The sequence below is a fragment of the Nycticebus coucang genome, unplaced genomic scaffold (assembly GCF_027406575.1).
Source record: "Nycticebus coucang isolate mNycCou1 unplaced genomic scaffold, mNycCou1.pri scaffold_54, whole genome shotgun sequence".
NCBI lineage: Eukaryota > Metazoa > Chordata > Mammalia > Primates > Lorisidae > Nycticebus > Nycticebus coucang.
The window spans coordinates 102,135-118,242 of record NW_026515584.1 but is presented as its reverse complement, the minus strand read 5'-3'; the positions used below and the strand labels follow the sequence as shown (position 1 = coordinate 118,242).

Below are 16,108 nucleotides of genomic sequence, written 5' to 3'. Positions count from 1 at the left end.
TCTGCTCATATGCTGACAATCTTCTTTCCTTTTTTTTTTTTTACACAGATTGCTACGTGAGGACTCCATTCATTATGGCTCTTTCCCTCAGTAAGGCATGTCCTCCTTCAGTAAGGCCTCAATACTCTAAGGATTTCTCCTTTGCAACTTCCCCACCTCAACTGTAAGTTATTTATTTCCATTTCTATTCCCCAGATCTCAAGGCTCACAATATTCCATAGCATCATTGGCAAACAGTTTTTACCTATTTTACTTGATAATTATGGAATGCAGTTAAAGGAAAATGAATAAGATGCATCAAGGTTGGCATTTCCAGAGCTCATGTGTGAGCTGAGAAGGAAAGGGTGAGATGAGCAAGGTGAAAAGTTGGAGAGGCCAAGAAAAAATGAGAGCAGGACGGGATGGAGCACCCTGCGGCCTACAGATTAGGTGTACACTGTATCCTCTAGCTTTCCCATCTTAATATGTCTTCCTCCACTCATTCAAAAGCCTTGTAAGATACATCTAAGTAATTATGCATATTCACTCTAAATATGACATATTTATAAAAAAGGAAACAAATTGATTCACCTCATCATTATAACATATTAACTAATTTTTACATTTAAAAATCAGTTTCATATTCATTGAAAATATTAAGAAAAGTCATGGAATGGGCTCTATAAATTTATGGTTTTTGACTTTATTTTCTGTGGGGATATTACATTAATCTCTTTCTGATTTTAGAAAACACCTATTTTAATAAAGAATATTTTTAAAATTGACCAGTGTTTTTATATTCAAGTTAATGTATTTTTATGAATTAATATACATATAGCACATATCTCTGATGCCTAACACTTACAGGAGGAGAAATGCATTGCTGCTATAGCCCCAGAGATTCACCATTCCCCACAATTTTTTTTTTCTCCCAAAATGTTCCTTGAATATCCAGACTGGAGAATTCAAACAGAAATAGTTTCAAATACCGGATCCTATCCTTCCAAATTCCACGTTATAATTCTAGCACACTCTCTTGCTTCCAGTGATCTCTGTGGCAGAAGAAATCTTAATCTTCTGTGTAAATGCAAATTTCTTGAATCAATACAAGAGCATTCTCTTGGTTTTCTTCATCATTAACTGCAACATTACGGGTACAACTTATTCCTTCCCTCTTTCCCTGCTCATGAACCTTTTTTTCGGATCTCTTGTCACCATTCTTTTCAGGGATCATTTATGCCACTTATTTCCTCTTCAATTAGTAGTAATAGTTCATATCTATAATTTGGAATTGTTCACTTTTTTCTTTATCCCATCTGGCTAGGAACATGTTCAGAAATACATGTAAAAGCAAAATAATGCCCTCCTTTGATCCTTCTGTTGGAGATGTTCTCCAACAGCTCTTCCTATATATTTCTCTACAGGGATGTCTATAGTCTTGTTACTTAGTGTGGTCCAAGAACCCGCAGCATTGGAGTCACCTGAGAACATATTAGAAACACAGAGTCCCGAGGGAGCAGTAGCTCGACCCTGTAATCCCAACACTCTGGGAGGCGAAGGCAGGTGGATGCTTGTGCTCTGGAGTTTAGGACTAGCCTGAGCAAGAATAAAATCCCATCTGTAAAAATTGTCTTTTACAGAAAAATACAATTCTTACCTTCTACTTGTGCATTTACTCTGTTTTTTTCTTCTTGATTGGCATCCTGAGATGAATGACTAAGATCCTTCTCTGAAAGAGTCTCTGAAATACTCTGTTAAAGTTAATATCAATATGAGTTAAGTTAAAAATAATAAGTTACATCAATATTTGCTAATCGTTTTCTTCAAAAACAACTGAATTTTTTTTGGTAAAAGCAATTACATATAAAACTAAGAGAAACATGTACTGAAAGCCAAAACACTTCAATACAGAACTTCATATATGCTGTCTAGCTCAAGCTCATCTTTTATGTGCATATCGGTGTTTAAACACAGCATGAAAGGCCAAAATGAATCATATTCACAAAAAAATATGAACTCGTGCATGTTTCAACATGGAACAAGCTTGAAAATAACCGATTACTTTGTACTCACCACAAGGAATAAGAGAACTTTTTTTTAAAACAAAATACACTTGCTCTAATACTTACCGATTAAACACATAAAATATTTCTTAATGGAATTTTAGCATGAAAATTTGACACACAGAATTCTAATAAACTTTGTATATGTCATATTGGGCATAAACTGAACATTCATTTTTATTTCATATTAACATAAGTGTACCTAAACAGAACATTTCTGAAGCTGCTTTATTTCGGTAAACAAAAGGTTAGAAAAATCTAAAATATGTTTTGTAGAGTTTTTACTTATGATTGAATAAAAGGATACCGCAGTTAAAAATAACTGTTTTGTCATGTTTAAATAAAATCAAACAAACACTAGATATAGTATGTAACTTTTTACTAACAAAAAGCAAATTAGGAACTATAGAAAACCTCGATATAAAAGAATACAAACATTTATTTTTGAAGCATCTAAGGTATCCCAGACATGTATTTGCACATTTTCATTTCTATGCATTATAATAATAAAAATAAAATTGACTGATGATGATGATGATGACGACTACCCTACTTTCTGCTTCCTGGTGTTCCCAGGATGTTTAGAGTAAAAATTGATACATATGTGATCCATTGCTTTCTTTCCTATCTTTCTCCCACAATTTCACATGGCTGGCTCCTTCTCATCCTTTAGCTGATAGCTTGAAAATCACACTCAGAAAGATCTTTCCTGACTATAGATTTCCACCCCAGTCCTTTCCGCATTAACTGCAATCTTCCTCTATATTGTCTAACCTGATATTCTCTGTTTTCTCTATATGAAGCCCCCATAGTAAGTCAGAATTTTTGGCTGTTTGGCTTTCTGTTGATACTACAATATTTATATGAAGCCCACATAGTAAGTCGGATTTTTTGGCTGTTCGGCTTTCTATTGATACTACAATACCGTAAGTCATCCTATTGTACATTCAATGTTTAACTACTTAGCACATAATTGGTACTCATAGTACCAGATACTACTTCGGAGGCTGAGGCAAGGGGATCACTTAAGCCCAAGAGTTTGAGGTTGCTGTGAGCTATGACACCACAGCACTCCACCCAGGGCACAGAATGAGATTCTATCTCAAAAAACATATATATATATAAATACATACATATTTTTTTTTCAAGGTCAAACATGTACAAATCTCATTGGGAAGGTCATAAGCACAAAATCACTATTCTTACAGGATATCTGCCACAATAGTCTCCCAAAACTTATTATACCCCAAATTAGAAAGGCTCATGCCAGTTCTAACTTGCTTAACTTTCCATTTTACCTTGACACTACTGTCTGAAGGATTTTTTTTAAAAAAAGAACTACTTCCCATATTTATTAAATCATTAAATAAAACTGTGAACATTTCTTACATTTGCATGCATACTTTTCAGACTATAAAAATGTTTCCAGATTTCATACTATATTTGTTCATTACACATACCTAAGAGGTTGATATTAGTGCCATGTCTATGAATTAGGTCACAGACATTCAAAATTAATTAAATAATTTTCCTCAGTTTCCACAGAAAATGAAAGATCCAGAATAACATGTCTTTTGACATCCATTTGATGCTGGTGCTGCTGCCCAACCACTGCTTCCAAGAGGTCAGCCTTTAACATGTCTTCCTACCTGAGCTCTGCTTCCGAATAAATTGTCAGTATTTCATACCTACAGTGTATCAGAAGCATGGCTGCCACAAAAGTATTCTATGTGTTCTATTTTAGAAAATGATTTTTGTTTATTAAAACTCCACTAAATCAAATTGTTACTATTACAGCCCAACATGTTCACTTACTCCCCATGATTTTTTTTTTTTTCTCTTAAAATGTTCCTTGATGATCTAGACTGGCCAATTCAAACATAGTAACAGTTTTGAGTGCCAGATTTTGTCATTACATGTTCCAATTTATAAAAATCAAGTCTCCAAACTGCTTGCCCCTGAATTTCATTAGGACTTTTATTACACATCCATATTTACCACAGACTCATGCATTTGGCTATAGATGAATCTGGAATAATTCTTTAATTTTTAAATAAACTTAACGTCAAATCCAAATGGTATTCTTATAACTTCTAAGCCTTATCATTTTGTATTATATTACACTGTCTTTTTAAAGGAATCTTGCAAATTAGCAGAATTTTACTATTCAGCAGCTCATTCTTTCCACATAATTACTTTATTAATTATGGCCTGATAATGTAAGAAAATAATTCCTTGTGGGAACATACACAGCTGAGAAAAGGTAATTAAAAGCATCCCTTTTATGTTTTAAAGTTGTCAATGCTTATATTTTAAAGTAATGATAAGAAAAGACAGTACCTCCAAATACAAACTTGGTTCTTTTGGTTTGTCGTGTCCTGATAACAGTACAGAGATTTTATCTATAAAATGTCATTTAAAGATAAATTAATGATAAAAATATTACTGCATTTTCAAAACATATACAAATGTATCTCCATTTGTGACTATTTCAGTAAAATAAAACTCATAGCAAAAAGAATTTCAGAAGGTTAAAGCAGTTTCAGGAAAAATTTTATAGTATAAAAAAGGTGGCAAAAGAAACGTACTTAAAAGGAATGGACAGTATATTTAAAAGGAATGGACATTATCTACTTGTGACCTTACCTATGGTGCATATTGCAAGGGTACATTGCAAGGGTCAAATCTATGAAGTGTAGAGTATCAATGTCTTAACACAACAATTAAGTAAGTGAGGTGAAGGCTATGTGACCCAGCTTGATTTAAGCATTCCTAATTGTATATAAAATCAGCACATCATACCCCATAAATACATTACTGTACATAGTTATGATTTAATAAAAACAATAAAATAAATAAAAGGAATGGAAATTAAACCAATACCCATTATTGGTTTTTATTTTGTAATAGCATGTAATTAAAAATTTTAGATGTTTCCCCTAATTATAAGATTACCACCTCTTATAATTTATTTTCACAAAAATAAAATTGTCATTACCTATTTGCTTTTGTGTAGCACTTTCAACAATACCAATCGTGTTGGTATTGTCTCCAACTTCTGACTCTCTTGCTCCTTCCTATTGAGAAAAAGAAAAGTCAACTTCAGGAAATGTATTGATTCACTCACACATCAATCTGTTAGCAAAACAACACACATTCACTATGTTTATCAAGCATACGCACTACCTGGGAGAATAATTTGAACATAGAAACAGAAGACAGAGTCTGTCCTATATTTAAGTGGGTGTGGCAAAGATATATGGAAAAAAATAAGAAAGGTAATTCATGAGTCTGTAATTACAGTAAATTAATTACACAAATGATACAATGGAGGAAGAGTCAGTTCTACTCAGGAAGCTTAGGAAATGCAGCAAAGATAGAGGCGTATTTTCAAAGACAACGATGTACACAGTGAGAGTGTGAAGGGCTTTTGGACGGGGAGAAGGGGCAAAAGGATGAGGAATGGAACCACAGGGCATATGAGGGCTATGAAGGTAATGCGGTAAAACTGCAACCTTGTGATAAGGAACAGGTTTCAGAGATGAAATGGGAGAATCAGGCCAAGCTACCAAAGACAGGTGGCAGAAGAGGTGCAAACTTTCCCTTTCCTGTAATGGGATCCACTCAATAAGCAGGTAAGTCAGGCCACCACAAACATATTTTCAAAAGGTCACCTTGGTAGCAATGTGAAAATAGATGAACACCTGACAAAATCAGAAAAGAGCTTTTCAAAATCATAGATCAGAAAGAGAATTATGGTAACAAGCTATGAACACTGGTAATGGTGAGTGACTGGATTGGTGATCTGCAGGAGAGATAAAGTACAAGATTTACACTAACTTAATGTTTCAGTGCTACTTACTAGATGTTATTTACTAGAAAAGAAAAATCAGATGACAAAATAGGGCACCAAGAGTCAAGGAAGTAAGGGAAGGGTTAAGGACAGTGTCTTCAGTCCTTAAAGTCCAATATGTCAACTATGAAGCATGCAAGGACATAGGAGATAAATCTGGATACATACTTTAGGAAGAGATTACTTACTCATGAAAGGAATATGGTGTTAAGAACATAAGTATGTGTAAGATATTCTAAACTGGCACACCTATGTAATGCAAATCCAACAGAACTCTGACATTTGGAAAATGAGAACAAGAGGAGAAAATAAAACCATAGGATTCAAATTTTATATTTTAACATTTTTGAAGAAAAATACACTTTCATTAATATATGCAAATATTTATTTCTTGTTATTGTGTCCATTTTTAAAATTGAAGAAAATGTTTATCTCAAAAAAAAAAACAATTCAAGATGCTACAAGAAAACTCTTTCAATAATTATCCCTACAAATTTTAACTTGTAGAAAAAAATGCTGTTATGATTAGAGAATTATGAGGGCATTTTAAGTACTACTATGATGTAAGAAAGAAATGTAAAACCCTAGTTTAAATTTCACATGGTTTTCTTATTCTTCTGTCAACAACGTACTAATAACTCTGTCTATTGATACCTGATAGAATAGTCATTAAAAGTTAAAGAAAAGGGGTGTGGTATGTCTTTTATGGGTGGGACAAGGGTTCTTTTTCATTATTATTAAATTATAGCTGTGTACATTGATATGATCATGGGGCATCATACACTAGCTTCATAAACCGTTTGACACACTTTTATCATACTGGTTGACACAGCCTTCCTGGCGTTTTTTTAGTTATTGTGCTAAGACATTTACATTCTACATTTACTAAGTTTCACATATACCCTTGTAAGATACACCACAGGTGTAATCCCACCTATCCCGCTTGCTTTATCCCCCTCCCCTCCCTTTCCCCCTTCCCCGTAAGTATCTCAAGAATCGAAAAAAAAGTACCCAATGTACTCAGCCCTACTATGAAACTAATTTAGGGCTTTCACATGAAAGCTATAACCCAGTTACAACCTAAGAATAGGGGGACAAGGGTTCTTATCTAACAAAGCAATCAATGTACGCTGGATTTGTGTACCCTCAAGGAAACCTCAACAACAACAACAACAACAACAAAAACTGAAGAAAGGATCTAGAATTTAAAAAACCCTATGATTATACATGTTGAAGATTTAGAAATCTCCCAGTATATCCATGATTGCCCAGCAGGAAGAAATGGACTAAAACATCAGGCCCACAGGACTCTTGTGTTTTACTGATAAAAGACATTGTGTACAAGGTTTGACAAGCATGAATACTAAAGTTAATAATGCTTCTTGAGAATAATAAAATGTTCGCATTCTGGACATATTTGTCAAATTAAGAAATGACCTTCCAGAGATAATTTTGTATACTATTTGGCAGTCTTTACTGCCGTATGCTTCTATAACTTTGTGTAGTTTATTTGATGATTCTTTAATCAAATCTGACTACATTTACTGGATGTGTGAACATCTGTGTCCATTACAGAGATTTCATGAGCACAAGATGAATGAGAAAAACACCAAAACACACAACTGACTAATTTGTTTAAGAGGTTTGAATTTAAAATATCTTTTCACATTTAATGGATACATAAATTTTAATTTTAGTTAACAAAACTATAAATGTTTATTTTGCCTTATTTTCAAAAAGTTCAGCTACCAAGAAATTACATCAAATAGTAAGATAAATTAGTTAAGTTGAGAATATACTAAACACTGTTAGAAAACTTCAACAAAAGCCAGAAGAGCCAAATACTAATAATTCATTTAATAATTCTAATAGAGCCTAAAAGAGGTTTCACTTTGTATAATCTGTGAGCATAGGTTTGACTAGATTAAATATGAGATGACATTTCATTAAATTGAAAAGAAATATTAGAAATACTACCAAAAAATAGAGAATAGACCTTAAAAAGAAGATTGATGTTGAGGCTGTCATAAGCAATCAAAGGAAAAGATAACTTTGGGGGGTTGTTCATAAATGGAATACCCGAAAAAAGAAAAGATAACCACACAGAATAAACATGTTTTTTTCTAAAAAATAAAATAAAACTCCTTTATTATTATTATTTTTAAGACAGAGTCTCACTATGTCCCCCTAGGTAGGGTGCCATGGCGTCACAGCTCCAAGCAACCTCCAACTCTTGGGCATCAGCGATTCTCTTGCCTCAGCCTCATAAGTAGCTGGGACTACAGGGTCCTGCCATAATTCCTGGCTATTTTATTGTTGCAGTTGTCATTGTTGAGCAGGCCCAAGCCAGGTTTGAAACTACCAGATCGGATGTATGTGGCATGTGCCCTAAACACTGAGGTACGGGTGTCCAGCCATTTTCTAATATTTGTAATTGATACATAATAGGGGTCCCTATTTGGGGAGTACACATGATAATTTCACACATTCATATCATCAACTGAGGGTATAAGGATATTCATCATCTTAAATATGTAAACATATACATTTTTATATATACATTTTTTTGGGGGGGAAATAGCTTTATCCTCTGTCATAACACAAACCAACAGACTTTGGTGTTGGCAAGTGAGGAAACACAACAGTAGAACCCGCTGCTCACTGAGAAGGAGGAGGATGAGTTACAAAGCCTTCCCCCATTTCTCATGCAGCTGAGATAAAGCCATAACCCTTATAAATAGATCATTATATTAAAAATATTTCCAGGGCCCACCTGGCTCTGCTCCTACACAAATAGGGTTAATCTCTGTAGTAAAAAGGGTGATATTTTGGGGGCAGAAATTTGGGGGGCTGGTAGCTGGAAGACAACCCAATGTGTAATGAAGGCTCTCCCAAACATCCAGAAGAGAGGGGCAAGGGGGCCCTGTCATTGGCTGAGAAGTATTCCTGGAGGTAGTCTCACTCCTGTCCTCAATCCCTGATGCTCTTGAGTGATCTGTCCTTTCAGACACCCCCCTGTTCCACTCTCAGAGTCTATTATTTTCTTGGAACCCACCTATTTAGCTCACCAACCAAGTTTTGGTGTCCCCTATTGCTTAGGCCTCTGAAGTCATCCCCTTTAAATCACAGCCCTCTCCTTAAATACAAAGCATGAGAAGACCTCAAGGGTCCTTCCTGCCAGGAGTATATTCCAGGGGTCAGCCAGTTTGGGGGTCCCCCCTCAGTCCCAGACCATGAATTAAATTGGCGCTGGGCCCTGTGTTCATTGGTGGAGACCTCAAAGACATAGGCAGGGCAGTAATTCCAATAAGACACCCGGCAATTCCTGGGTGTCTCTGTTTGTCACCACCGGGAGGATGGTGGAGTTTTCAAGGATGCTGTTCATCATGTATCATTCAGCCAGCTACTACAACTTGTGCAGGAAATACACCAGGTACTCCTAGAGGGGTGAGCAAAACAGGCAGTACACAAATCTCCGTCCTCCAGCTGGGCCCGCTCTGTCTCCACCTTCTCCACCACCTACTTGCCAAAGGAGCAGGCCTTGGAGGAGCACATGAGGGTCATGTGCTCCAGGCTCTCATACTGGCTGCTCACTCTGTATAAGGCACCACTGTTGCTGCTTCCACCATTGCTAGCCCTGGTCTTCTCACCACTTGGGCCCCAGTTCAGTTCTGCCAAAAACTTAAACAGGAAAAAGACAGGGGGAGGAGGCATTGATCATCAGTTCCTGGACACCACCCTTTTCTCAGAGAATTTGTAATTGATCTGCTGGACATCCACACTCTTGAGTGGGGGTACTCCAGGGCTGGGGCAGTGCTGGCTGATGTGTACAAACAGGTGCCTCTGGTATGAGCCAGTTGCATTTGGCAGTTCCACACAGGCAGAGAACTCTACTAGCTGCAACCAGGAAGAGCCCAGGGCCCAAGCCTGCCAGGCTGGGGATAATGGAGCTAGTACAGACAGGGGTGAGAGGGGTTAAGTGAACCCTTACCCTGGTCAATAGATGGGGGAGTCAATGACAAGAAGAATGGCTTCACATCTGAAACTTGCACAGGGCTCTAGGGCCCCAGGCCAAAACTGGAAAAGCTCAGAGGCTTGAGGACCACCAGGACCCAGTTTGGTGAGCTGGGCCAATGACGTGGTAGCCATGGTTCGGAAAGCCTTGTTCTTGGAAACCTGGTCCTTTAGCTTGGACTAGATTTCTCTTGATTACTTTCAAGTTGAAACCTGGATGAGATTAGAGACCTGGTTGCAAGTTCAGACCTTCTCCAATCTTAGCTTGATGTAGCAGGTAATCATTTCATTCTAACCGTACATCTTGCCTTCAAAGGACAAGATGATTTTCTGACAACCATAGAACAGGTAGATGGCCAAGCTCTGCTCAGTATCTGGGTTCCAAACACCCTCTGCATCTGTGTCCACTTTCCTTCTAGTACTCTTCCTGCCTGTGCCACTCTCATCACTGCCGTCCTTAATGCTTGTCCAGCCATGGCCATAATCCACAAGGGACCCTAACCCAGGGTTCCCAATCACAGCCTCCCAGCCTGTAGCTGAGGAACCATAACCTTAGATATTTATCTTTCCTTCATGCTAGGAACTTATGAAATATCTTCTAGTTATTTGTAAATGTATACAAGATTAATGTTACTATAGCCATCATTAAGTTTTCTTTATGTTCCTTATTAACATCAGTTATAAGTCATTCAGATAAATCTGAACACGTTTTCATTACCTGGCTTTCTTTTTCTAAGTTATGTTTAAAATAATTTCTATTATATCTTTTACAGAGATCATGCCGCCATTTAACTCCACTATTTCCGTCGTGTGTTTATTTATTTATTTATTACTTTTCTTTTTTAGAGATAGAGCTTCACTTTTTCACCCATGGTAGAGTGCCATGGCATCACAGGTCACAGAAACCTCCAACTCCCAGGCTTAAGCGATACGCTTGCCTCAACCTCCTGAGTACCTGGGATTATAGGTACCCACCACAACACCTAGCTATCTGTTGTGTTTTCATAATAATCTCCCTCATTTGGACTGTCTTACTCAATGTTTATATTTATCTTGCCCTTCCTCAATCAATTCTTTCCCTTCATCACTCTCTTCCTCTCCATGTTTGTTGAGCTGGGGTTTTTTGGTTGCTTTATAGTACTTTCCTTCCATAATGATAAGCTTAAGCTTTGCTCCACTAGTTTTCCTAATGCTCAATGCTAAGCACATCTCTGGCTTGACACTATATGATTTCTCTTATGATTATGAGGACATTTTTTGTTAGATCTTTCTTATTATTATGAGAATCAGTGGGATGGTATGTGAAAAAAATCACATTGTATCCCATAAATGCATTAATGTACACAGGTATGATTTAATAATAAATAAATATCCTTTAAAAAAGGTTTTATGAAGACAACTTACCTCTGTATCACAATGGTTGACAAAGGCCATTCGAGGACCTGGTATGAATGGCTGGACTAAAGTGAAGGTGGAAAAATGGTTTTCAGCCATTTCTTCCTTTTGACAAACAGAACGCCTTTCCTTAACCAAAGTTGCTCTTGCTACAGTAAAAACAAGGTAAAGAATACATAAAAATATTGGTAGTTCATAATCAATAAATAACAGAAGAAGAGACAGTCTTCAAAAAGCTTATAATTTTCCTTGCATGTCTGAGAAGCAGTCTACAGACTTTTAAAATCTTGGTTGGAAACCCAAAAGGAAACGGAAAAGGAAGAAAAAGGAAACCAGAACAAAGGAGAGGTTGCAATCTTAATTTCAGATACAAGCAGTTTTAAAGCAACTAAAATTAAGAAAGACAAAGATGGAAGAGAGGAAAGGAGGGAGGGGGTGATGGATCATGGTGTTTGGCACACCTCTTGGAGAAAAAACACATTTATAAGAGGGACTTTGCCTGACAAATGCAATTAGTGTAACTTGGTTATTTGTACCTTCAATGAATCCCCAACAATAAAAATAAATAAATAAATAAAATAAAAATAAAAAAAGAAAGACAAAGATGGACACTTTATACTGGTCAAAGGTACAATACAACATGAAAACATATCAATTTTAAATATTTATGCACCCAACTTTAATATGCCCATATTTATGAAACAGACCATGAAGGGTCTGAGCAATATGACATCCCAAAGACACCATAATAGCTGGGGACATTAACATCCCTCTCACAGAACTGGACAGGTCCTATAAATGGAAACTAACCAAGATACAAGGGACTTAAATATGACCCTGGAACAAAAGGGATTAATATACATATACAGAACACAACATCCCAAAGCAAAAGAATATACATTTTTCTCAGCCCATCATACATACTCCAAAATTGACCACATCCTAGAATACAAATCAAACCTCAGCAAAATTAAAACAATAGAAAGTATACCTTATACCTTCTCAGACCACAAGGCAATAAAGGTGGAACTCAACTCCAACTAAAATGCACATCTCTACACAAAGACATGGAAATTAAGTAACTTTTAGCTAAATGAGAGTTATGTTCAAGAAAAGATAAAAGAGGAAATCATTAAATTCCTCAAACATAACATCAATGAAGGAATAAGTTCTAAAAACCTGTGGGATACAGTGAAAGCCCTCCTATGAGGGAAATGTATTACATTAGATACCCACATTTGAAAAACAGAAAGGGAGTGCATTGACAAACTCAAGAACCATCTTTTGGAATTGGAAAATACAACAATATAATCCCCAAACCAGCAGAAGGAAAGAATTAACCAGAATTAAATCAGAGATTAATGAAATTAAAAACAAGAGAATCATTCAAAAAATTAATGAAACAAAAAAATATTTTTTTATTTTATTTATTTATTTATTTATTGCAGTTTTTGTCCAAGGCTGGGTTTAAACCCTCCACCTCTGGCATATTGGGCTGACACCCTACTCCTTTGAGCCACAGGTGCCCCCCCAAATGATTTAATTTTTTGAAAAAATAAATAAAATAGATAACCTGTGGCCAGATTAACTAGAAACAGAAAGCAAAATCTCTAATCACATCAATCAGAAACAATAAACAGGAAATAACAACAGATGCCACAGAGACACAAGAGATTATCTCTGAGTACTACAAGAAACTCTATGCCTAGAAATTGTATAATGTGGAGAAAATGGATCAATAACAAGAATAATGTCCTCTCCCTAGACTTAAACAAGAACAAATAGATCTTCTGAAAAGACCAATCTCAACCACTGAGATTGAAGAAAAAATAAAAAATTTCCCAACAAAAAATGCCATGGTCCAGATGACTTCACACCAGAATTCTATCAAACCTTCAAGGAAAAGCTTATACTCATATTGCAGAAATTATTCCAAAAAAAAAAAAAAAAAAAAGAGAGAGGAAAAAGGAAGGAATCTTCCCCAACACGTTCTACAAAGCAAACGTTACCCTGATGCCAAAACCAGTAAAACATCCAACTAAATTGAGAATTTCAGACCAATTTCACTAATGAATATAGATGCAAAAATTCTCAATAAAATCCTACCCAATAAATTACAGCTACACATTAAAACATAAAATCACAATCACGCAGGATTCATCCCAGAGATGCAAGCCCAGTAAAGAAAAAATGTACTTCACCATATCAACAGAAGCAGAAACAATGACCATAGGATCCTCTGAATAGAGGCAGAAAAAGCATTCAATAAAATTCAACATCTTTTTTTCTAATAAGAGCACTTAAAAATATAGGCAGAGGTGGCATATTTCTTAAACTTATTGAGGCCATCTATGACAAACCCACTGCTAGTATTATACTAAATTGAGTAAAACTGAAAACTTTTCCACTTAGAACTGGAACAAACACAAGATTGTCCTCTACCACCACCACTATACAACACAGTGCTGGAAGTTCTAACCAATTCAATCAGGCAATAGAAGGCTATAAAGGGCATCTTAATGGGAGCAGAAGAGGTCAAACTCTCCCTCTATGCCAATGATGATCTTATACTTAGAGAACACCAACAACTCAACCACAAGAATCCTGGAAGTGATCAAAAAATACACTAAGGTCTCAGGATATAAAGTTAATCTCCACAAGTCAGTAGCCTTTGTATATGCCAATAACAGCCAAGATGAGAAGCTAATCAAGGACACAAATGTCTTCACAGTAGCCTCAGAAAAAAATGAAATACCTAGGAATATACCTAATAAAAGAGGTGAAGGACCTCTATAAAGAAACTTACAAAATCCTAAGAAAAGAAATAGCAGAGGATATTAACAAATGGAAGGATATAACATGCTCTTGGCTGGAGAGAAACAACATTATTAAAATTTCTATACTCCCAAAGCATTCTACAGATTTTATGCAATCCCCATTAAAATACCATCATCATACTTTCAAAATGTAGGAAAAAAAAATAATTCTGCATTTTGTATGGAACAAAAAAAAAAAATGTTATAGCCAAAGCAATTCTTAGTAATAAAAACAAAGCCAGGGCATATCCCTACCAGACTTTCAGCTGTAAAGATCAAAACAGCACGGTATTGGCACAAAAATAGTCACTGACATTTAGAGCTGAATAGAAAACCATGAAAGGAAACTAATATCTTACAGCTACCTGATCTTTGATAAAACAAACAAGAACATACACTAGGGAAAAGAATCCCTATTCAATAAATGGTGCTGGGAGAACTGGATAACGATATGTAAAAGACTGAAACTGGGCCCCCATCTCTCATCACTTACAGAAATTGATTCAGGATAGATAAAAGATCTAAATCTAAGGCACGAAACAATAAAAATCCTCAAACAAAGTGTGGGGAAAACACTTGAAGATATCAACCTGGGGAAAGATTTTATGAAAAAGACTTCTGTGGCAATCACCACAACACCAATAATAAACAAATGGGACTTAACTCAACTGAAAAGCTGCTATACAGCTAAGGGAACAATAACCAAAGCAAACAGACAGCCTTCAGAATGGGAAAAGACATTTGCATATTATGAATTGGACAAAACCATGATTACTAGGATGTATAGACAACTCAAATTAATCAACTAGAAAAGATCCAAGAATCCTATATATCACAGGGCAAGAGACATGAATAGAACCTTTCTAAAGACAGATGAATAGCTAACAAACATGAAATAATACTCATCATCCCTGATCATCAGAGAAATGCAAATCAAACCCACCATAAGATATCACCTAGCCCCAAAATGGCCCACATCACAAAGTCTCAATGTGGCAGATGCCAGTGTGGATGTGGAGAGAAGGGAACACTTTTACGCTGCTGCTGGGGATGCTAATTAATACAATCTTTTGAAAGGAAGTATGGATAATCCTCAAAGAAGTCAAATTAAATCTGCCATTTAATCGTGCAATCCCATTACTGAGCATCTACCCAGAAGAAAAAGAAATCCTTTTATCATAAGGACATTTGCGCTAGACAGTTTATCGCAGCTCAATTTAAAATCACAAAATGTGGAAACAACCTAAATGGCCACCAACCCAGGAATGGATCAACAAACTGTGGTACATATATACCATGGAATACTATTCAGCCACTAAAAAAGATGGAGACTTTGTATCTTTCATATTAACCCACATGAAGATGGAAAACATTGTTCTTAGTAAATTATCTCAAGAACAGGGAAGCAAAAATCCAATGTGTATATTTATATTCTAATATGAAGGCAATACATGATCTAATTCAAGGGGTATGGTAGCAGAACGAGGTAGCGGGGAGAGGCAGAGGTAGAAGGGGAGTGGGGGACACAGTGTGTGGCACACCTCTTGGGGGCAGAACACAAGTATAAGAGGGATTTTATCTAATAAATGCAATCAGTGTAACCTAATTCTTTGTTTACCCTTAATGAATTCCAAACAATAAAAAGTGCACATTTTGATTTCATTGATTTTGATTTTTTTACTTTTTATTCTGATTGATTTTGGCTCTAATTTTTATTTCCTTTCTTTTGGTCACTTTAAGTTTCATTAGCTCTTATTCTAGTTTCTTTTTTTATTAATATTAAATCATAGCTGTCTAGCTGATAGATCATGAAAAAAATGCACATTTTGTGTATGATTTACAATTTGCTAAAAACGAAGACTGATACATTGTTACAAAGTATTCCTTTGGGATCATACTTGAATACCAGAGTAGAATTAATAGTCATACTATTGGTGGGCTATTACTGCAGAAAGAAACTCTTACTTCCCTTCCTTTGTTTATAAAAT

General features: G+C 35.9%; 1 protein-coding gene across 1 annotated transcript in view; it reads right to left on the bottom strand.

The window, feature by feature from the left end:
- LOC128579436 (POTE ankyrin domain family member B-like) overlaps nt 1–16,108 on the bottom strand; it is an 84,026-nt gene that overhangs the window by 26,990 nt on the left and 40,928 nt on the right. The window contains exons 8-11 of the mRNA XM_053581533.1: nt 11,314–11,453; nt 5,041–5,119; nt 4,383–4,444; nt 1,637–1,730 (exon numbers count right to left, since the gene is read on the bottom strand). Coding sequence (XP_053437508.1) covers nt 1,637–1,730; nt 4,383–4,444; nt 5,041–5,119; nt 11,314–11,453 — 375 coding nt within the window. The remainder of the gene's footprint in view (nt 1–1,636; nt 1,731–4,382; nt 4,445–5,040; nt 5,120–11,313; nt 11,454–16,108) is intronic.